Here is a 23,697-nt window from a genome sequence, read left to right on the forward strand (position 1 = left end):
TTAAAGCAAATAAAACAAAGAATAATTTTAAAAAATGTAATATGTTGAGAATAGACAATAAATTAAATTAGTTAAGATTAATTTAAAAAATTCATACCTGTTATTGTGAAGCCACCTAAAAAAGAAAAAAAAAAGTCAATGTTATAATTTAACTCATACTCAAAATAACAAATTCCAGTGACATTACACTGTTTGATCACCTACCCAAAGTATGAAAACTTGCCAAATTATATTACAACTAAGGAGAATTTGAAAACATCCCTTTATAATGGGATCACTAATTCTCTGAGGTTATGAAATTAGTGCACAGACTTAACTCTTGTGCATACCTAAGAAATCATTGGTTTTTATAATGCTATACTACATTAAAAATGTAATATAAATGATTTAGTTTTAACAAAAATTGGCCAGTGGCCCTAAACAACAATCTTATTAGCAAATTAATAGAGATAAAAATCAGAGCGCTACTGTCTCATTTAATAGAAATGGAAAACAGCTTAGAAAAAAATGGAAAGGAAGTGCAAGAAATGAAATGCTTACCAAGCTCATTCAATAACAGTGCTGTGAAGAAAATAGACAAAGACAAACACAGAATAAGAGACCAGATGAATAATGAAAGTAAGAGGAATATCAGCAGAAAGAAATCCAGGCAGATTTGATTTGAGTTGTAAAAAGCCATTGCTTAAAAAATCGGTGCACCCTAAGGAAATGTGTTGGGAATATTTCCAAATAAATGATCCCAACAAATTTCTTCAAATGTGTGTGACTGAAAGAAAAACACCCCATGTATATATAATTTCTTTGTATTTAGTAAGACATTTCTACTATATACTCTTACACAAAGTATATATGGTTACAAAATATAGTAGAAATATTGTATGAAGTTAGTCTTCACCTTGATTTGAGGGATCTTCCTCATTATTACCTAGAAATTAGTGAATCCAGTATTTGGAAGTCTTAAATTACCCAGGATCTTAGCTATTATTCATTTTAATCAGTAAGAACAAGTAAAAGATCCTAAGAAACTGCATTTTGATGCCCTTCCTGGAAGGAGACTTTGGCTAGAGGTAAAATTCTCTTTCTCTCTGGGCATGCTATTTGGATGATACGTTGGCCCCAACGTTTGCTTGTTTAGAAATTCTTGACTCGTAAGTGGGGCAGGAATTGAAGCTTACATGCATGTCCTTACCAGGTACTCTGGAGCAAGGTTAAATAGCTAGATTGCTTCTAGGGGTCAGACAGCTCCTCAGAAATTAATAGGGCAGGGAAGGTGGAGTAAACACATGTAATTGTCTTTTAGGTTATGTCACTTGAATTTAGACTGGGATGAAGCACGTTGATTTAGAAAAGCTACCTGGCTAAAGGTACTGAGCAAATCATTTCTGGTGTTGTAGAAGGGAAAGTTGCATTTACATCTTCAGGCTAGTTCTCCCTGTAATGGTAGTGAAATTGCCCTCCGAGGGTAACTGCTAACAGAAGTCAGCGATTTTATTTAAAGTGACAGGAAACCACTTGTTGCACAACTGCACGGTGCCATCAAAGAATTTTAATTTGCTTTTACACAAGAGCATATTTTACTAAAAGGACAGCGGGAAGAACTGTATCCATGCTACTCTTCCTGGAGAGATATGACAGTTCTTTGGAGGGATCCTTTTAGAACTGAGTGCTTTTCCTTGGATGTTAATGAGGCCTTTTTGATCCCATCTTTGTAAGCCATTAGCACATGTTTCCGAAATCTCTGTCCTTTCATTTACTGCTTATGGAGCTTATTAAACAAGCAGCATTAAAATGATCACAAGTGCTCTTCTTTCCATCAGTCCAGAAGCCCCTGTTGCCATTTTGAACTTGATTAAGTCAGGGATGTACATTTTTTAAAAACCCCTGATGGACCTGCAGGTAGAGAGTTCTCATAAATATGAGATTAAATTCCCTCAAATGTTGGATCTCCATAGGAATCAATCCTACATATTTTATTGTCTGTTTACTTATTTATTGACTTTTTGAGACAGAGTCCCACTTTGCAGTTCAGGCTGGCCATGAACTCACTATGTAACCCAGGCTGGTCTCGAACTTACAGTGATCCTCCTGCTTCAGCCTCCTGAGTGCTGAGATTATAGGCATGTGCTACCATGCTCAGCTATATATTTTATTTTTTCTTCTAAAAGTATAAGATTCTTGCAATGTAGTCTATTTAATTGTTGCCTGTTTATTCTTATTAACTGTATATAATTAATAAGGCATTAATATGCAGTATGCTCATTTTACATATATTAACTAAATTAATAGGATTTCTTTTTAAAGTGACCACTGTGAGAGGATAATTGTAGGAAGTTCTAGAAACAATCTTGAATACAAGATTATTTGTAATGACATAAAATCCATTTCCCCTTTTATCAAATGTAGGCCATATGAAATAGAAAATCAGATAGGAAAGAAAATTGGATCTTTTCCAAATATTTCCTAACCCTTATAGTGAACTAACAAAGTCTACTTATAAGGATACCATTGTTGATATTTTTAATTTTACTATACATGTTAAGAATTTATTAATTCTATAAAGCTCAAAATATTTTAGAGCATAAGGCTGAATAGGCCTTAGGCAAAGATTTAATTCCTACTGAAGAACCATATCTTTCTACCTAAAGAAAACTGATCTGAGTATCATCTCATATACATGGCACCTTTTAACTGTCATATTTGATGATATGACAAACATCATGCCAAAATAAGCACTCGAATATTGGTAAATCTCCTTTTTAAGAAAACCTGTTCTCATTAATTTCTTTTAACACTGAATTCTCTAAAGAAGCCTAATTGTTTTTTTTTTCCGAAATTTCTTCTTAGTCGGCATTAGACATGTGTGCTATCACTAATAGGTATTAAGTGGTTTTTCTTTCCAACTTCATTGAAGTATAATTGACAAAATACTACACAGTGCTCCTCATTAACATTTGGGGGAGATTTAATAGTTGCAGCCACACTTTAGAACAAACCCCAAGTAATGAAAAACTAAATCCATTGTTTTTTATACCATCATTTCTTTTCTTTTTTTTTTTTTTTTTGAGACAGCGTCTCGCTGTATAGTCCAGGGTGGTCTTGAACTCTCTTTGTAGCCCAGGCTGGCCTCAACTCACAACGATCCTCCTGCATCAGCCTCCCAAGTGCTGGGATTACAGGCATGCACTAGCATGCCTGGCTCTACCATCACTTCTTAATTACAGAAATCTCTTCTAGTACTTATTAAATCTTGTTGCAATTGAGGTTAGTCAGCATTTTTGGAAAGAAAATGCGCATTGGCTGGTGCACTTGTGAATTAGGGAAGGGAAATGAACCTGCTCAAGTTTCAAAGGCAATGGTGTTTAGTACTTGGAAGCTGAGGAAGAGGACAGAGTAAAGTGTGAGAGTAAGGAGACACGGGAAGAGAGAAGAGTACAATTTCTCGCTGGTATGTCTTTGAATACTCTCACACCTTTCATTCCTCTTCTTATCCATTTTGGTTCCTCAAGCACAAGGGAGAAACTGCACTCTTTCTCATATTCCTCACGGTCAAATATTCTAATGGTTATGATCTTCCTGTGGGAACACAAGACAAAGGCAAAACAAATGGTTGGAGTCACACGCTCATGCTGTAGATGTCCACCAAGCTGGATGTTACTGTGATGTTACGGATGGAGAACTGGCACCACATGGGCCTCCGGAAGTATGTAAAAGGGCATTCTGGGTGCTCTCAGCTGGCTCCCATTAAATTCTACAGCCTAATGTACCCCTTACACAAATGCTTGCTGCTTAGCTTAGCAGTCAGAAGGTACCCTAAAGTAAAACAGTAAATCAGGAAGTTATCTTCATTCTCACGTAACATGACGTGTAGCAACTTTCTGAGAAATGAAGGCTTCACCGACTGCACTGAACGTTAATCCTTAAGACCTGGAATGTTCCAAGTGGCCACGATTGGTTGACGTAGCGTCAGGCCCGGCCCACTGCAGTGTAGCTAGAGAGCTATGCCCCGTTACATAGGTGGAGGGATGTGTGCGTAGTGTCATGTTCTGAAGAGTGCAGGCATCCAGGGTAGCACAGGCCAGCACAAGCTGTTGGGCTTAGCCCCGGAGCAGCTACCCCACCTTTCTTTTCACTCATCTCCACCAGGCGGGGCTCTCCAATCTCAAGGAAGAAGGTCTTGTTTTTCTCATACTCCTCATCATCAATTACCTTGACTGATATTGTTTTGCTGAAACAGAGAAGAATAGAAATTGACGAACAAGCGGAAGAGGAAAAAGAAGGAACATAGGAACACAGAGGAAAGCAAGGTTAACACATCCCGGACGAATAGCAATTGAGAAATGTCTGCACTTTCTGGTACTTCTGCAAGACTGGATATCAGATAGCCTGAAAGATTGGAGAAGTTGCCCAGTCCACAGCTCCCTCGCTAGGGCAGGAGAATTAATTTAGACAAAGTATTCAGTACTAATAGGTTTGTCATCATCATGAGAAGGAAAAGCAGAAAAAACAAAGATCACAGTCATAAGGAAAGAAAAAAATTGTTTTTTAGCATTTATCTTAATCACTGAACTGTCTAAATTATGCCTTAGAGTTCACTCCTTTAAAACATATCGATAAATCACAATGAAATGTTAATAAAGGTTATCTCTGACAGACTTCTGGGTCATTTTTCTTGCATTGTGCTTTATGACATCTCCAAATGCAGTATTTTTAGCATGAATTTTATTAAAATAATAAATGTAAAAAGGCATCATGAAAATATAAGATCTTTTATCTTACTCTACCCAACGTTCATTGCGTTCGTCAGATTTTCCACCTTGATCAAAACAGGAAGTTGTTCCTATTTTACTTTCCTGTCTAAAGATGGGAGCTGTGGTCCTGACAGAGCTATTTTGAAAGTGGGGTCACAATGGCCTGAATTGGAGAGGGGAGAATTCATGATATTGTGGTTATTTTCAGCCCTCCCAAAACTGAGTTTCAGTTTTCAATAAATATGCCAGTTACACTCCCTTTAACTCCACGCACACACACATTTTTCAGTAAGAATCCTTCCTATAATCCAGCCAGCAGCAGTTCATGCCTAAGGTCCTATGGTTGTGGGTGACTGAAATGTAGGCGGGATAAATTCTAATGTTATGCAAATCCCAACTTTCAGTAAGCATCCTTGATAACTGAAAAGAAATTAATCTAATATTACCTTTTAATTATATAAACACTTCATAAATTATAACTTACTCAGGGCTCCTGAAATGCTGAACTTTTTTTGAAAAAAAAAAAAAAAAAAAAAAAAAAAAAAAACCTTTCAATAACATAGGTCAAAACATTTATGGTTAAAATGTTTGAAAAAATATGTCTGTATAGACTCAAATGTTTAATGGCATTAATATTCTTTAATTTTGGTGGAATTTTCTAGGTATGCTGGAAGGAAATTGATTTATAGTCCTGTTTTTATTTTGTGGGTGAAAATCATCAAATTTCCTTTAGGCCTGTGCAAGCTAAAGAGCATCGCTTTTTTTGTTTTGTTTTGCTTTTCCTGCTAGGAAGGGAGGATGAGTAGGACTGCTTTCAGTTCTCTGGATTCCCCAGTTCCTAAAGTCAAAAGCTTAAACCTCCCTTTCTTGACTCAGCAATGTGGAAATGAGATCAAATGATTGGTTTTGCCCTTTGGAGGCTCATAATACAGTCTCTTTGCCCTGTAAAAGACGTATAATTCTAATAACTAACTTTCTTACTGTTAAGGAACTGTGGCTCATGAAATTCTCTTCTTTATATCTCAGCTCTGTCCTCAAAGACTAACATTAGACTCACATTAGAACAACTAAATGGCTAAACAGTAGACGAGCTTAAGCAAAAGTTATTTACTTTACAGTAGATATTTACAAAACCACCAACAGTATAACAAAGTCCATTTACACCTATAGAATGAACAATTCTTGCCTAATGTTTAGAATTATTTTCTGGAATTTACCTCTTTATTTTGAGCATATATAAAAAAAATCAGCCTGATCTGGAATATTTAATTGTTCCTCCACATCTGAAAAAAAGTAAAAATAAAAACAAAAAATAGAAGCAGTACAAGAGGACAGATATGCCTGAGAAGGGCTGATGAGTCCACTAATTCAGAATTGAATTTGACGTTAAAAGTTAGATCAGAGTTACCCTACAAAAGCCTAGCAAACATCTCTATGTTACCAAAGACTGATATTTTTAGGCACTGATTTCTAGTTTAGAGTCTTGTAATCTTAAACTTCAGTTACAAAACATCTCTACCAGCAACCAGTCTCACCAGACTGAGGGAGGGAAGTACAACGGGTACCCGGAGACCCATGGTACTGTCCTCAGCCCAGTGTTCAGTACCAAGCACTACAAGACAGGACACATCAAACTGGAACACATCCGTTGAGAGAGAGTCGTGCTGCAACATTCCTCTTTATATTACTTAACAATTTGACGTTTTATTTCTCCACTTTATATTCCCAGCACAGTCCACACCTCATCACAATTTTTTTTAGGACTCCAGAAACACAGAAAACACGGGTTGGTTGCCTGGAGAAGCCTTGTTATTGCGGTGAGTATTTGTATAGGAAAAGTACCAACTTTCTGCCCATAGGTCAACATGATAACTTATCCCCAAAAAAATAGAAACAACCAAGTGATGTATTGATTCTTGTCTTTTGAGAATACCATAGAATTTAGTCTTTCATTGTTATTCTAGCTTTATTTTCTATATTCTGAGTAGCTGAAGTATACGAGAAATAGAGTTATACAACCCCATACAACTTGTTTGTACAATAAAATACATATATTTTATCACTAGAGTATCCTTGGTCACTAGGATCACAATCCTTGGAAAATATTTGAGTATTCAACAACCATGGTCACAAAAATGAAAGATGAAGGGAAAAAGTACATTTGTGGGTGCCTTGTAAAGACATCTAAAATAGATGACATTTGCATAACAGCATATCATTTCAAAATCATTAGTAATTGAATCCGTAATGCCCCTGAAAGGAGGAGCCATTAAATTATATATTGATTTAGCTTTTCTTGCTCAGGAAAGCTATTAATAGGAAATGTGATTATTAAAGGACATTTCACTCAATCGAAAGTGGCAGGATGAAGCCAGTCCTTATTAGTCAGCCCTCTAAAGAAGAGAGGCAAAACCAGAGGCATGGTGATGCTCACTTTGGTTTCAAGAACACAACTCTATGTTTTTCCTCAAGCAAAGATGAAACTGACCAATGTCAGTTTGAAAGGAACATATCTTTGACACGTCTTCCTTGCATTTTTTATAGTGCCTAGTGGATAAAGGTCCTGCTGCCACTTCTATCATAGGGGCTGTTCCATGAGGTGGGGCTGATTTGGCAAAGACTCCAGGCACACCGGCTGGATGTCTTGGATCCTCACAGTTCCATATTCGAAGAGAATCTGGAGGGAACCTGAAGGTCCTCCAGTCTGCTCCACTGCTACACCAGTCACCGGGACTCCATCTCCCTACAAACAGATCCCTGTTGTCTCTTCTGTTCTATTTTATCAATGGGAAGTATTCATATAGCTGTTGTTTCTTTAAATTCACACATTAGAACAACAACAAAAGACTGGAACAGCTGGGTAGATGTAGCCCTTCAAATATAATTGCTGTTTTATTATTGCACTGATAACAAAAAAATAGGAAACTGGTACCATGCAAATTTCAACCATGGCTATTATAAAGAAGGTAAAAAAACTCACTTGACTTTTTTATGTAACTACTTAAAGTTAACGCTGTAGTATAAAATTACATTTTATAGCAAGGGAGTTGCAAATCTTATGATAACATTAAAATATTTCTCAATACATACAACCAAAATTTGTATCATCTCATTTTGGTTCCATTTCAAGGGGAAAAAAAAAGAATTTAGTTAAAAAAAGATCATCTCTTTAGTGGAAAAATACAGATCATTCTTTTTGATTTTGCAGTACCTTTCATGTCATGATGCCAAACTTAAACCTACACGACACTTCTCCATCTCTCTGGAATCTGATAGGTTTCAAAGAACCCAAACCCTTCAAGTGGACTAACAAGGAGGCCCTATGTCTGGAGGTGACCCAAGCAGTGAGGAAGGAAAGACACAGCTTTATTAGTGGAAGCTGAAAATATAATCTCTCCAGTGTTTGTGTTAGTCTCTTGTCATTAAGGTGAAGTGGTACCGTGGTCCCTTTTTTCAATTTAAGCCTCTATTTGTTCTGTGGTTTCTTTTCCCTGTGACCACTCTTAATATTGAAAGAAGATGAAAAAAAGATGAGTTGGAGAATTCGCGAGAAGACTCTTCTAAATCCTCACACAGAGGATTTTAGTGAAGATTCACATATGTAGATGCTGGGATGGGTTTTTACTGGGTTGTTTTTGAAAGGTTTACCTTTCCTTTGGTCCTACTCAGAGGTCACTGAAATGGTGTGCACTTTGCATTGCTTAATTCTTGGAGGATCTTCCTAACAACCCCCTAAATGATTCTTCCTACCTATAGTTTACAGAGGAAAAATGACTCAGTGGCATCCAAGGTCCAAGATGAGCTCCCACAACTGGTTCCGAGGACCAAGACTTTCGAGCGTGTGCCCCATAATGAACTCCCAGCTTCCGTATTTACTCAACTGTGCAGAATTTTTATGACCACTTTAAAGGATCTGAATCATTATCTTAAATGAATGCAGAGGTTTACTATTTTACCTGTACACCGAAAAACACTGACTGAATAAGGATATATTTCAATTTTACTTTTGCAAGGACGGTAGCATGCGTTATATTCCATGGTGGTTGCCTTGGAAGTTACATCCTGAGGGGAAAAAGGGTTTCATTGAAAAGTCTGATGAACATGTAGGGGCTCACTGACTCTGAGGACTTCCAGTAGCTCCGGCAGGCTCACCCACACTCCTGGCTGCCTGATAGATATGGAGAATCTCAGGCGCTGGCCCTGACCCATAGAATCAGAATCTGGATTTTAACAAACTCCTCAGATGACCTCTAAGCATGTTGAACCTGAGATGCACTGATAACAAGTGGGTTCTTATATTAACTTAGGTAATAAAGTAAAAGGCTAGTGGTCGTTGGATTTGTATTTCAGACATGGCTGCACTGCATACTGAACAAGTAAATGCCCGGACTTACTCCAGATCAGCTAAATCAAATACTCTGGTTGTGGACACTGGACGTGAATATAGTTTATGAGTCTTTCGGGTGATTCTACCATGTCGTCAGGGCTGGGAACTGGCTTATGTACAGGTGGAATGTGTGGCAAGATCTTTAAAAAAATGTATCCCAGAAGGAACAAATGGAATTGTGAGAAGGTCATAGTCAAAACTAAACTTCAGGTCTAATTAACAATGTAAGTTGAAATGAGGGAGAAACAATTTGTTTGTCCTTCAGCGATGTTGTTTTCTGGATTAGATAGTGTAGAAAGTTGAAGTTTTCTCTTTCAAGAAGTGCTGGTCTCAGCAGGCAACCTTAATAGCATAAGTGAGAAAACACCTTTGGTATCCAGGCAGCAGAGTTTACACTCGGGCAGAGTAATTTCTTTCTCAACAGAGTGATAGGAACTCTGATGATATATGTTTACCCAACAGTAGCTGTGTTTGGAGAGAGGCAAAATTAAGGTTGTCAATGGTTACAGAAGTGATGTAGCCTCAGGGATGGCCCATCCCTGTATCCATTGGCCCAGAGGGCTTCTGAGACTTGTTAGTGAAAGACCACTCGTATGTCACATGTCTGCCCCTGTACTCTCACATTCAAGAGATAAGTGACCCAGGATGAACCACATACAAACTTGGCAACTTCTGTAGCCATAAAATGATGACATCAGGTAAGATAAGTTTGAACTCTGATCCACAATACACCTGATACAAAAAGCTCTAGGGGAAGCTATTGTAACTCAAGGTATGAAATTGACTAAAGATATGCAAAGACTCTGAATAGGCATTTTTCTAAAGGAGATAAACTAATAACCAACAAATGCAAGAAAAAGTGCTCTACATCTTTAGGTACTGAGGAAATGCAAGTCTAAGCCCTAAAGAGATACCAAGTCACACCCACTAGGGTGGCTACAATGAAATAACAGATAATAACAAGTGTTGGTGAGAATGTAGGGAAATTGACACTCTCTTACACTTCTGGTAGGAATGTAAAGTGAGGCAAAAACTTCACTAGAAAAGTCTTCAAAAGTTTAAAAACAGAGTTACCATGTGACTCAGCAATTCTACTTCAAGGCTTGTGCCAAAGCAAATAAAAAACATGTTCACACAAAAGCCTGTACACTAACATTCACAACAGCATGATTCATAATAGCCCAAAAGTGGACACAATGCAAATGCCTATCATTTGATGAGTGAATACACAAACTGAGATATGTCCACAAAATGGAATATTATTTAGCAAAGAAAAAAGAAAAAGGTTCATACTACAAAATGGACGAGCCTTGTAAACATTCTGCTCCATGAAAGAAGCCAGACACAAAGATTATGTATTACATATATATTACATTCATGTGAAATGTCCAGAATAGGTAAATCCAGAGATATGAAGTAGATCAGTGTCTGCCTAAAACTGGAATTTTGGGGGTCAGTTAGGACTAGGGGTGACTGCTGATGGGTATGGAATTTCATTTTGGGGTGGTAAAAATGTTCTAAAATTAATTTTAGTGATAGTTGCACATATCTGAGAACATACTAAACCCCACTCAATTGTATATTTTCAGTGAATTTAATTGTATGATACTCGAGTTTTATCACTTTTTTAAAAAACAAGCTTTCCAATGAATTATAGTCCTCAGGAAAGGCTGTTTGTTTGAGTGGGAAAAAATTGTGAGAATGTCTACACACTTTCTGTAAGGAGTTTCAAATTTTGCTGGTGCTGACAAACAGAAAGAAAACTGGGGTGCTGCCTGCCCCGAGACAGAGCAAACCATGTACATCAACGCTGAGTGCTGCTGTTGTGTCTGTCAGCCACACGAGCCCTCCATCCATTTTTATCATTTGTATCTTCACAGAAGCTAGCTGCCTCCTCCAAGGGGAAGGGCCGTTGATGTTGTACTTTGACATGCTAAGCATTTCTGGTGGCTATTTCCTCCGACCTGCCTCCCTTGGCTTGTTTTTCCCCCTGCAAAGCAGAAGGTACTATGAAATTGTCAGAAGCAGCATTTCCTTCATGGTATTTGTTTAAAAAGGAAAGGAAAAGACTATAATCATAGGTCATATGCCCCTGGAAAGTCAGGTCTTTCCTCATCACTTCAGGCGTTCTTTAGCTCTCCTCTTCACAATTATTTTTCTCTGCCTACAAAGAATGATAAGCCTGCTCCAAGCTATTTTAGTATCACTTGGTTTAAGTCCCTAGTGCATTTTAAACTTTTTTTCTCTTTCAAGAATAGATTTATGAGTTGCTTGGGGATCTGGTGCTAGAGAAAGAAAGGGACAGAGAGAAAAAAATGTAATACATATATTGTTTTCATGTTCTGTAAGTGACCAAAATGCCCCCCTCCACCAGTAAATGTTCTAAATAAGAACACATTGCTTTTCATGTTATTCATATCACTATTTTTACATTATTGGTGAGCAACTTTGGAGGTAGGATCATTTCATTTCCTTAACACCTGAAAGATGGTCAGAGAAAACAACTACTTTGTTGAAATGGCAATGATACTAAATTGAAATTGTAATTACTTGGGTCTATCACTTGGCTCTGTGACTCTATAGCTGGGTTATTTAGGTCAATTCTAGAAATTTCCTAAACATCAATGTTGTAATTTACCAAATGGGATTAATAAAACTCACTTCACAGTGATACAACTTTCACAGTGTTGTAAAGATCAAATAACAGCTGTTATGATTTATCACACACTTCACAGGTTGTTGTGAAGATAAAATAATTACCGCATACAAAAATTATTTGACAAAAAGCTATACAATTTTAGGTACTTACTGTTATCATTGAAAAGTTGTGGCTAATTTTGCAGATTTTACTTTCCTGCTCAACTAATTACCAAAAAAAGGCATTTGGTAGATGGCGGTAGAGGCTGGAGTGGAAATATTCACCGGAGTAGTGAGTAGTAGCCACAAATCCACTCTCATATATAGCTTTGGACTACATCCTATATGATGTGATATCCAAGTACAGATCTAGAACTCAAAGAAGCAAAGAGCATAAGAGTTACCAAGGTTAGTTCCCTCATCTAATCTCTATCAGGTTCCCCTAGCCTCTGTTAGCTGGATACAGAGTCATACTTTTCCTGGAGCTCCTGCTGTGAAGCAGAGCCCAACAAATAGTACCAGTGCTATTCTGTAATTTAAATAGACTCCAAAGATGAGAGCCAGTAAAGTAACTAACCAAAGTAATTCTCCAGTAGGTCTTGCCATCCATGCTCTGATCTCTCTGCAATTGTCAAGTGGTAATTGAAATCACTGCTTCAAGCAGAGTGAGGGGCAACGACAGCTAAAATCCTCCTGCTCCAGGGAGAGGAGAGGAATGGTAGAGAGCATTGGAGTGGGGGTTTGCAATATAAACTTGTTCTATTTTCTTTTCCTCTGCTCACTTTTGAAACTAAATGGCAATTAATTAATTTTTCACATGAAAAATGGGAGCAAATATTTTTTTGATTTCTCTCCTTTTAGCATAGAATTATCAGATTTAGTCTCAAAAGAAAAATCTATTAGTTATTATCCTTCAAATATATGGTTGACCACTTGAAGAGATGGTGTAGGTACCCAGAGTTATTATTTCAATAAATAATAACTTGTTATGGCTTTTATTTATTTATTTATTTATTTATTTGTTTGTTTTTTGGTTTTTCTCCGGTACCGGGAACTGAACTCACGACCTTGTGCTTGCCAGGCAGGCGCTTTGCCACTGAGCTAAATCCCCAGCCCCGATGGCTTACATTTAGATGTTCCCCACAGCCTCATGTACTCATAGGTGGAGCTTTTCATTGGTGGCTGGGTTTAGGATGTGTGAGTGTGGATTATGGGTGTGACAACTAAATTAGCTTGCTGGTTGATTTAGCATAGTTCTGGGTGTGGAAAGTGGGAAGCCACCCATCTTGCCACCCTTCTTGAGTGTGGGTGGCACCAACCAATAGATGTGTAGCCTGGATGGGACAAAAAAGGGAAAGGCAGGCTTGCGGCTTCACTGCCTCCTGCCTGCCCTGCTATGAACTGTTTGGACTCTTTCTCCTCTGCAATGCCCCTCTGCCTTGGAGCCAGCCAACTATGCATGGTATTCTCTACAAACTGTGAGCTAAAATAGTAACCTTACTTCAACTTGTATGTGTCAGGTATCTTGTCCCAGGAATGAGGAAGTATCTAATGCAATTCTCATATCTCCATCAAGGTTTTATCCCATAATGATAGGCATGAGCAAAGTTTACTAAGAAAAAATTACTTGATGCATTAAAATTGACCATAATTTACCCCATACCATCTCACTCCTCTGCAGTCAATGAACTTCATGTCTGAGGAAGATTAACAACTAAAGCCCCTGGGTTTGTTTTCTAAATATGCATGCTGAGACATTTGGTCCATTCATTAAAAACAAAGTGGCTCAAGCAATGAATATCATGTTGAAATGTTTCAAAATATGTCTTAGTCTGTATTTTTAAATTACTTAATAATATTGAAATTGTGAAGATTCTATAACAAAGAAACTGTTAACAAAATTATGGATTAACCCAGCATTTGAAAATGTGTTCCTGGGCTGGGGATGTAGCTCAGTGGGAAAGTACAGGCTTAGTATGTGGAATGCCCTGGATTTGATTTTTAACGTATTCTTAGGACTACATATTTGTCCATAATGTGTGATATCAGCTGTATTCCTTGAGCAGAGATTCTCTAGAAAATATTGTTGTAACAAATTTCTCACAGTTGAGGATAATGTTAAGAGTACTTGTGGCAGGGGGCTGGGGATTTAGTTCAGTGACACAGCGCCTGCCTGGCAAGCACAAGGTCATGAGTTCGATTCCCGGTACTGGAAAAAACAAAACAAACAAACAAACAAAACAACCCAAAAACAAACAAACAAAAAAAGAGTACCTGTGGCAATGAGCATTTTTAAAAATAAGCTGCACACATCAACATTGTTGGATTAGCTTTAGAAACTGCTATCAGTACTATCCCAAATTTGCCACTAACTTTATAGGAATTTAAAATTAAATAGATTCCACTAGATTTCAAAGAGACTCTTGATTTTCTACCTTTTTGAAAAGCCCTCTTCCTTGTGAATATTCTGAACATCCTAGGTTGCCATTAGGCTTTCCCAGAGATTATTTCTCTTTGCTCCTTCTTCCATTGTCAATTTTCTTTGTTGAAAGTAGAGTTTCTCAGGAAATTAATGAAAAGATTCACTCTTACATTGTTGCAGGACAGTAGCTAGAATATACCAAACACATCTTTATCAGAAAGAGGCCAGCATAAGAACAGAAGACCAAGCATTAAGCTGGGATTTCTTAGGTCTTGTAATTCATAATCTGTCTTTGGTTTCCTCCCCTCTCATTTCCCAGCCACAAAAGTACTGGGGTAACCCAAGTTCTCTCCGAGTGCATTCATATAAAGTATTCTTAAAATATTTTCATGTCAATATGACCATGGCTTAGAGGAGTTCCCTAGTATGGGAGTGGTAAGATGACCTAAAATACATTGGCATAATTCACAGGCAGTCATACTAATGACTTCATTCATGCCTTAGTTTCCTAATGTGTGAAAATGGCATAATTGAATCTACATCGTAGATTGTTTGTTGAGGGCATGAGAAGATTAAATGAAAAAATAAAACAACCTGGTACATAGCAAGCCCTCAGTAAGTGATAGTTACTACAATTTTATTATCATTTTTATTATTATTGTTATTATTCCTATGAAGATCAAGAAGAAAAAGATTAGAAGCGGAAGTATTTCAGAAAAATTAACTTCCTGATATCAAGATGTAAGCTCACAGACACCCAGACCATAGACTTTTTGTTTTACAATACAATTTTAAGTGTATTTTGTTCATTTTTCCTTTCCCTGTTATCTTAAACATAACTAAACTTGATTTTAAAAGACTTAGTCTCTCCTGGTTGATATGAAGCATCATAAACTTCCAGCCTTAACAATAATTTGTATTAACAAGTTTGTATTTTATAGGTTTTTTTCTCATGAAATGCAATTAAAATAATGTGAATTGCCTCAGGATAATGTGTGTTCTTTTTTCTTAAAGCATTTCCGTGCTTAGTACAGTAAGTGTTTATTGCTGAAAACTTGCAAACACAGAAATGATGAAAAAAGTCACCCACAGCCCATCTACTAGAAGTCAAGGATGGCTAATTTCATTTTGTTTCAAGTTCCTTCTCTGTGTAATGACAGCGAACAGGGAGATTCAGTGATCAAGGATGGGGAGATCGTGCTTCTCTCAATGTGATCTTTAAAAATGTTTATTGTAGCTTCTAATTAAGCTGCCCAAAGTAGGATGAACTTCTAACATTTTTCTATGGGTGCACTACTTGGGATTAGTTCTTCTAGAGGTGAGTTTTTACTTAGCCTACAATCTTCACATGAGTCCTGCCCTGGACTCAATGTCGATGGTAACCTTCTTCACGGGCTGTTCCTCATGTCCTTTATGGAAGGTCTTGTCTGAATTCTGCCATCGGAAAATCTGTATGTCCATTTTTAAAAGAATTCTCTGCTTTAACATTACCAACCTATTTACTAATTTCTCTAGAAAATTTTCAGTGTTTGTCTTCCAATGTTGTTTCCCTAGAAGCCATTCTGGCGATTTAAACCTCATGTTTGTTCTTTCATAGATTATTCCTCTTGCTGCATCACTTGCAGACACAAATGCTTCGTGTCCTTCTACTTGTCATCCATCTCTGAGTTTGTTGCCAAGGCAGCATTAGTCATTTTTTCTGATACTCAGCCCCTTGCATCCCAAATATTTCTATTTTCCAGTCTAGAAGCAAAACGTCTCTCAGTTCTTACATGGAAATCTCCTTGCTCACCTTTCATTATACATATGATCAAAATGAAATGAAATCAGCTAAAATCCTGAAGTTAGTGGACGCCACAATCAAGATTAAAACTCATCTAGAGCCTCTAAATTCACATATCCTATTTGCTTACTCTACTATTATCCTAGTGCTTTACTTTTCCAGTGCTACTGCCAATTTACCACTCTTCGTAGATCCTCCTCTCCCTGCACAAACTTACACTCACATCAGGGGAAAATACATGACGTTTTGTAACCCACTGCCATTTCATCATTGTCTATTGTGCTTAGAGATGCTTTATAAATTAAAAGGATAATTCCATACAGTGGAAACGTGGACTTCTTTGAGTAGGGATGACCATGACCATCATGGCCTCAAGAGTCTTGGATTGGAAACAAATCTACAACATCTATAGAAACACTACATAGAGAGGCTGGGGATTTAGCTCAGTGGCACAGCACCTGTCTGGCAAGTGCAATGTCGTGCGTTCGACTCCTGGTACCAGAAAAAAACAAAAACAAAAACAAAAACAAAAAACACTACATAGAGAGTCAAGGTAAAATAAGTCAGCCAAAAACTCACATCCACAGTCTTATCAGCACCCCCAACTACTCTGGAAAGCACACTTGGCAATTGCTGTCTTGTTCCTTCTTTGACTAGAGTCACGGTTTGCCAGCCCTTGTCAACTCGTGGTCAAGGAAACTGGTGATCTGTTTGCAACACGTAGGAAGGTCCACATTGCGTGCACATGCATGCAATTGTGCGCACATCTGTATCTTCCACTCAGAAAATATACTTCAACATTTAAAGAAACATCTATTTCCTTAATTCATAGGGACTAATTATGGAGGGAATTTTTTTGCAGTAATGTGGCAAGCCTGTAAGTATGCTGAATAGTGAGCCTCTGTATGCTGAAAAACATCTTGAATATCTAATCACAACATAAAAATTAAAATTCATGTAAACTATGAATCAAAAATTATTACCAGCAAAATATCACAGGGCTTCATATGCCCTTAGCTTTCTGCTACTGTCTTTCAGTCTGCAAAACACAATGGAGCACTGTGGAATCTTACTGAACTTCACCAGAGCACTTATTTGGATGTTGAAATCTTTTCTGGGTGTTCCATTTAGTTTAAAATTACACCAAACAGTTATCCTCTTGTATCTCATATTCTTAATAGGAGAAACTTGAGACACTTTATGGGTAAGCATCAGAAGACAAAATTAGCAAGAAAGCAATTTAGTTATTTATTGATACAAGTAATTTAAAATTTAAAATTAAAATTAACCCAAACCAGAATAGATGTTATTGGTTTTCAACTAAAAAATGTGTTTTGCTTATTTTCTCTTTTATGTTTCTTGTTTTTAATGGAAGTTTTCCCAAGTTAGGCTTTCCAGAATCAGAGCAGGTTTACAGAATGCAAATAACAATATTGTTTAACCAAACTGAACCACTGGACCAAACACGGTGAGAAAGTACTTGGTGAGCAATTTTTGGATTAATTATAGGCTTGTTTCTGATGATCTGCATTAAAAGTGCTCATTGATTGTGGGGAAAATGCATAAGCAGGCTCAATATAAAAAAAGTTTTTTTATACAGTGGATTATATAGTTCAGTTAGGACTCTAAAAGCAAGTCTTTATCATTCTCTTGGCTTTTGATATAGATGTAATCTTACAGAGAAAAGTTACTATTTTTAGGATTTGTGTTATTTTGCACATTTTATAGAAAGCCTGTTCTTTTACTCAGGAAATTATACAGGTTGAAGGGACATAGGAGATCTAGGTTTTCATTTGTGGTACAGACTTAAAGCTTTTACTGGGGCTGGGGATTTAGCTCAGCGGCAAAAGTGTCTGCCTGGCAAGCGCGAGGTCTTGAGTTTGGTTCCCGGTGCCGGAGAAAAACCAAAAAAAAAAAAAAAAAAAAAGCTTTTACTAACATGATTCTGTCAAACCACTTTCTTCAAGTTTCAATTTCATCAAATATAAAAAAAGAAAAAAATTATTAATTTAATAAACAAACAATATGTATCAAAGAACCTTTCACACTTAAAGCGCTATCAAATGCAAGGTGCTTTCATTATTATTATAATCTCATTTTGCAACTGAGTAAACTTTGGTGTCTCTATTCCCACAATATTCCTGGTGAACTAAAGCTTCCGCAGGTCTCTTCTAAAATATGTATGGAGCATTAACATGAATAAAATATTCATTTTGGAAAACAAGAGTTTTCTGTATGAATGGGAAGGTGATAATATCTGACATCTACTGTGGGTCTCCTTTCATGGTTGTATTTCATGTTTATGTAACTTAAGTTTTCAGAAATTGAAAAAGCAGATACAATCAATGGATAGAACATGAACAAAGACCTTGTTAAATATTTATGATAATGTCCTACTGTATTTCAACATTTCTATTAACTTGAATCATGTAGAATTGGATTTAACTTACAGTAATTATGGCAATACACAGAGTAATAAGGAAAATCTTGGTAGTACATCTCTAGGGCAGGTCTGTGTGTTCTGAAAATAAATCCTATCAATTCAACAGAAATATAACTTTTTAAAGCAATTCTTATTGTCTACAATGGAAAATTTTTAGAAGGCGATTTATGGATATTTCTCTCTACATTAATTTGTTATCTTGGTGCAACACTCATACATCTCAAATATATTCTATTGTGTTACCTTTGTGTTGGTAGAAAAATAAAAATTCTCTTTATAGCTTTCACTCAATTTCTTTCAAGAAGTCAGATGTCCTGAGATAGATACTGCAAGGCGGCTAGAAGGAATCCAGAACAGTACAGTTGTGAGTCTTCAGACCCTAATGTAAACTGTTTGGGCAGGGCCATGCCTATTCAATAGTGGCCATGTCTCGAAGGGATAGGATAGCGTTATGTCCTTCTTGTGTATTTCCGGGACAATGAGCACCAAGTTGGCACCTGGTGTCCGTTTAAGAGATCTTTATGACTAAGCTGAACTGTGTTCACTGTCACAAGTTTGACCTTGAGTTTGTGTTAATCCATCAAGGTCTCTTAGATTTCTTAGTAAAAGGCGGCCCACATGTTTTTAAATATATAAAAAATAGATTTCTTAGTATAGATTCAACAAGAGCGAAAACAGCGAATGGTGCATAGGTGATTCAAGCACCTGATGTGGACATCATCCCAAAGGTCAAATGAACTTATCAGCAACACATCAGAGACCTACAGGATGCTGTTCTATCCAGCCATCCGCAAGTCCCATTAAGAATCTAATTATGTGTCAGCCCCACGTTAGATTTCACAGAAGAAAAGAGGAGTAGGAATTCAGTTTAGAGGAGGGACAGGCATGGACACAAAGATTCCAAACCTCTGAGCGTGCTAAGTTTAAGCACGAGTTCTGGTGTGGGAGCGCAGAAGATTGGGAACTTCACAAAAAACAGCAGCAACCAGGCTGAATCTTGAAGATAGAGTAGGGTTTTTCCAGGCAGAAATGTATCTAAGTGGTCAACAATAAAAAGAGAGTGAGAGGAAAGGTACAAATAGTATAAACAAGCAAACAAACTTGGTGAAGAAAATGAAGAAAATGAAGAAAATGAAAAAAAACTTGATGCATGCAAGAAGTGTTGAGTTCTGTCTGACTTGTACGTGGTGGAAGTTGATAGATTATCAAGAAAGAGAGCTTGAGGGCCAGGAAAAGTGCTGTGTGATGTGGGCACAATTTTGCAAAGCAAGGTCAACATGACTTTTGAATTATGGACAACCAGGATTAATTCTGACTGTCAGGAGAATCACTCCAACTCTAGGATAAAGTTTGCATTTGACAAAAGAAAAAGGTGTAGGAGAGGGACCGGGGAAGCTGTCATGGTGACTTCAGCAAAGGACAGAGTCTTTATCAAAAGACTGAGCCTGCTAGCACTTCAGTAGCACATTTTAAAGAAGTATTTGGCTTCCTGCCCCTAGTCTAGATTTGTGAAATCCAAGTAAGTAGGGGATGTTGCTCTGATTTATTTTATGAAATTCTCTTTCCTAAAAATTCATCTGTAGGTTAGAGAAAACAAATTGAAAATCCATGAATCGAGTTCTTTGAACTCCTTTAGTTTGTAAAGATCAATTTTTTTATGGCAAGGCAGAAGTAGTAAAATACAAATTCTACTGATGAAAACACTATCAAGTTATAAAACTAATTTGAATTTCATGGACAAAAAAATCTAATTACGTACTATAAACTCAAGTCTGAGCATCTATTTCATTTTATTTTTAACAGCCATGAGTGATTTTGGTAAGCTGTATGACAAAACATATCTGGACATATATGTTAAGTTTTTAAATAAACTTAGTCAAAAGCTGAAGCCTTGGATTGATGAATTACATGGGAAATTGCTATCATATTACATTATCTTATACAGTACTAGCTGGAAGGCTGGTGGGAGAATTATAACCGAAACCATGTAATGAATTGCAAAGTTACAAACTGAGGTATGGGAAAGGGGGAGGATATCATTCTGATACAGTAAATAGCCATTAAGGAGAATGCTTTAGATTATTCAGTAGGCAGTGGTGTATGTGTGTGTGTGTGTGTGTGTGTGTGTGTGTGTGTGTGTGTAAGAGAGAGGGAAAAGGAGAGGGAGAGAGAGGAAGAGAGAGAGAAAGAGAAGAGAGAGAAAAAGGAAAGCATGCAGTGTTTTGAGGTCTATGTTGGTAGTTATTTAATAGTGGAGACAAATGAAGTCTAAGAAGATTGAAGGCATGAATAAAATGATAGTAATTTCTTGCTTTTCCTTTTTGTTAAAAAGATAGGAGCAGTGAGAGTTAGAAGGCAAAGCTGGTAATAATGCTTTGGTAATAGCAGCTGATGTCCTATCATAGGTTGGATATCGCTCATCTCAATGGAATGAGAGAGACTGAAAGAGGTCAAGGCTGGAATCTAATTTGCCCCCTGGGTACAGAAGGGGGTTGATGTGAGGGAGGCTAGGATGACCCATTCCAAAGAAGCACGTTAGAAAGTGTAGGTATATACACAGCTGGAAGCCAGGTAAACCTCTGATTGGGTTCAACAAGACAGCATGGACTGGGATGCTATGGAACCAAGGATGAAACCGGACAAAGAGCTGTATATAGTTTCATATAGCAGACACCTGTCATCACCTGAGAGAGGCATCAGTCCTCCAGAAGAATGATCACAGGAAAGAAGTATCTTCATTTAAGATAAACTGAAGTCATGAAATCAAACCAGGAAGGAAGAATCCACGTTGAAAATCAAACCTGACTTTCAGGTCGATTTTGAGAATCCATTAATCTATTACTGTTTTCCTTAGTGCCTGGAAGAATGGTTATAATACATACAAATATCGTAGGATTTTGTAAATAAAATTTTGGACTGTTGCAACCAAAAAATTGGTCAGAATCTATTGGTCAATAGGCTGATTATGATGGTGAGGCTCAGCCTGTTAAGCTAGTGCTTCTCATGTTTCTCCTAGTTAATAGAAGGTTGGGCTGGGAAAGCTGGTTGAGTCAGTCCTAGGTTTGTAGAGCACAGAGGAGAGGGCTAAGAAAGAACTTGGAGAGAAATGGTAGGTAGGAAAATGCCTGTTCTCTGGACTCTGTGCCTGCTTTCTCCAAAATCCTGTTTCTGTGTGATTATAGATCTCATGACGATCTCTGACTTCTCCTATTTGTGTAAATGGTGGTTCTAAGTGTCCGAGTATAGCAGATAGGTAAGAAAACAAAAAGAGCTAAGGAATTTAGTGTGGGGAGATCACACATTCATGATTTCCCTCAAGTCATGATGGGAAATGTCTTATAGAAGTTATGAAATGTATGTCTGCAGTAAAGGTGAAGTTTCTAAGTGGAAGACCTCTGTCTATGTGCCATGTATATTGGGATGACAGCTTAAGATATTCATTGTGAAACTCAATGCTCTAATATGATCATCAGAAGCAATATTAAAGAATGATGGGGAGGCAGCTGGTTGCAAGAATCTGGAAAACACTATTATCTCTGAGAACTGAGGAGTTCAGGGTAGAATGTGCTTCAGCACGAAGGAGGAAGCGTTGACTGGTCAATCTCAGAAGACCAATAGGTTGGACCAAGAGGGGACTACTGGAAATAGAATGAGAATTTATCTTTGTAGTGATTAGAATAGAGGAAGGAATAGGAAAAGATTTTGAGGTAGAATGCTGTTCGTGCATTCAAAGAATTTTAGAATGAAAGAGATGGTGAATGTGATGCTACACAGAAGGAACAGTTGTAATGAATGGTGACTTTCCTAAGGGAGTGAGGTAAGGAAACTCAAGCACTGATTAAAAGTTAGGAAATGGATTTCCAATGCTAGCACGACTCATTTTATCCTGAGAAATCAGCCTCTGCACTTGTGAGCTCCTAAAGTTTACTATGGAAGAAGCATAATATTAGACGTGTGAGTCTGTAGACCCAGCCAGCCACCAGAATTTCCTGAGGAACTTTAAATACAACCAGAGATTCCTTGTCCTTACAGTAGAACTAGGACCGCTGATGTATAGGTGAAGGATGAACAAGGGAAATCTACCGATGATGTTAAAACGCCTCCTTAACAAATCAAATGCAATGATTCTTCAATTGGCTTTAGGAAAATATTTTACTAGACCTGGCTCTGTTCCAAGGTTAAGAGCTCAGCAGGACATATCATTAAGAAAAGAGCCTTTACATAATCAGTCTTGCAAACTGGTCTCATTCCCTGCTTTTAGGTAGCTCAGAGCTTTACCCTTCTCCAAATACGTTCTTAGATTGATCAGATATCCTATTTAAGGAATGGCAGCAAAAAGGGGCTCTCTGTGGCTCTCATAGATTCTAACTCTATCTTAATAGGTAAATTTCCTATCAGGTCTACTTTCAGTGTATTGATTAGTGATAAAAGTCTATTTATTATCTCTCAGAATATGAAATCTATAGAGTATTCTGCTGGGGAGCATTCTTCATGGTTGATTGATTTGTTGTAAAACCTGTGTAATTTTCCACTACAGCATGTCAGCGAAGTCCTCCTGCATATCTCACACACGTAAGTGGCTGCAAATAAAATGCAGTCTGGCATTTATTACTGTGGAGCTGGACCAGGTTTGAATGACACTACTCCATGCAAAGCCATTTGCTCCAGTTTTCTTTTAGGGGCGAGATAAAACTGACTGGCGGGAATGACAGCTGGTGCCTTGCGATGGAGCTGGAATTTTACTGCACAGTGTCCGAGGTTGGAGTGGGACTAGCGAGCCACAAATGCAAAAAATCTCATGAAGAAAAATGTTTCTTAGGAGGTACTTGCCTACTTCTGTGCAAATCATTCTTCTTTAGCCTACACACTGACTTTATGAATCAGCAGCCTAGGAAATTCATTTACTTAACAGGCAGTTACGACAAAATGAGGTGCTTTCTCTCTTTAGCAAGAGATATTTCTTTTTGCAACCCTCCTCTGGCTTGCACCCTCACTCTCCGGTGTACATGTCCTTGGGTCCTCTTCCATACCTCTGAAACTTACAAACAAAGAGTCCTGAGCAAATTTTAGTGTTCTCAGAATGGGAGAAAACTGAGTATTTAGGTGGAGAGTGATTGTCTCTATAGATTGCCTTTCATGTATGGAATTTTTCTCATCTTGTTATACCCTCTCTCTTCCCTCTCAGGAACCAAGAGTGGGGTGTTATCTGGAAGGTTCCAGATTGGATCTATTGCCAAAGATCCAGGGGAAAATGACTCCTGGGAATATTCTTTGGGA

The 23,697-nt window shown here is 37.5% G+C and overlaps 1 protein-coding gene across 9 annotated transcripts in view; it reads right to left on the reverse strand.

Moving 5' to 3' along the window:
- Slc8a1 (solute carrier family 8 (sodium/calcium exchanger), member 1) overlaps nucleotides 1–23,697 on the reverse strand; it is a 384,678-nt gene that overhangs the window by 66,770 nt on the left and 294,211 nt on the right. For 4 of the 9 annotated variants that reach the window (XM_013517579.1, XM_013517582.1, XM_005390909.2 and 1 more), the window contains exons 3-5: nucleotides 4,119–4,225; nucleotides 541–561; nucleotides 98–115 (exon numbers count right to left, since the gene is read on the reverse strand). In XM_013517579.1, coding sequence (XP_013373033.1) covers nucleotides 98–115; nucleotides 541–561; nucleotides 4,119–4,225 — 146 coding nt within the window. Of the gene's footprint in view, nucleotides 1–97; nucleotides 116–540; nucleotides 562–3,469; nucleotides 3,574–4,118; nucleotides 4,226–23,697 lie in introns of all 9 variants that reach the window. The other 5 variants (XM_005390911.2, XM_013517581.1, XM_013517580.1 and 2 more) reach the window with 2 other exon arrangements.

The sequence above is a fragment of the Chinchilla lanigera genome, unplaced genomic scaffold, assembly GCF_000276665.1.
Source record: "Chinchilla lanigera isolate Chin_1 unplaced genomic scaffold, ChiLan1.0 scaffold00040, whole genome shotgun sequence".
Taxonomy (NCBI): Eukaryota; Metazoa; Chordata; class Mammalia; order Rodentia; family Chinchillidae; genus Chinchilla; species Chinchilla lanigera.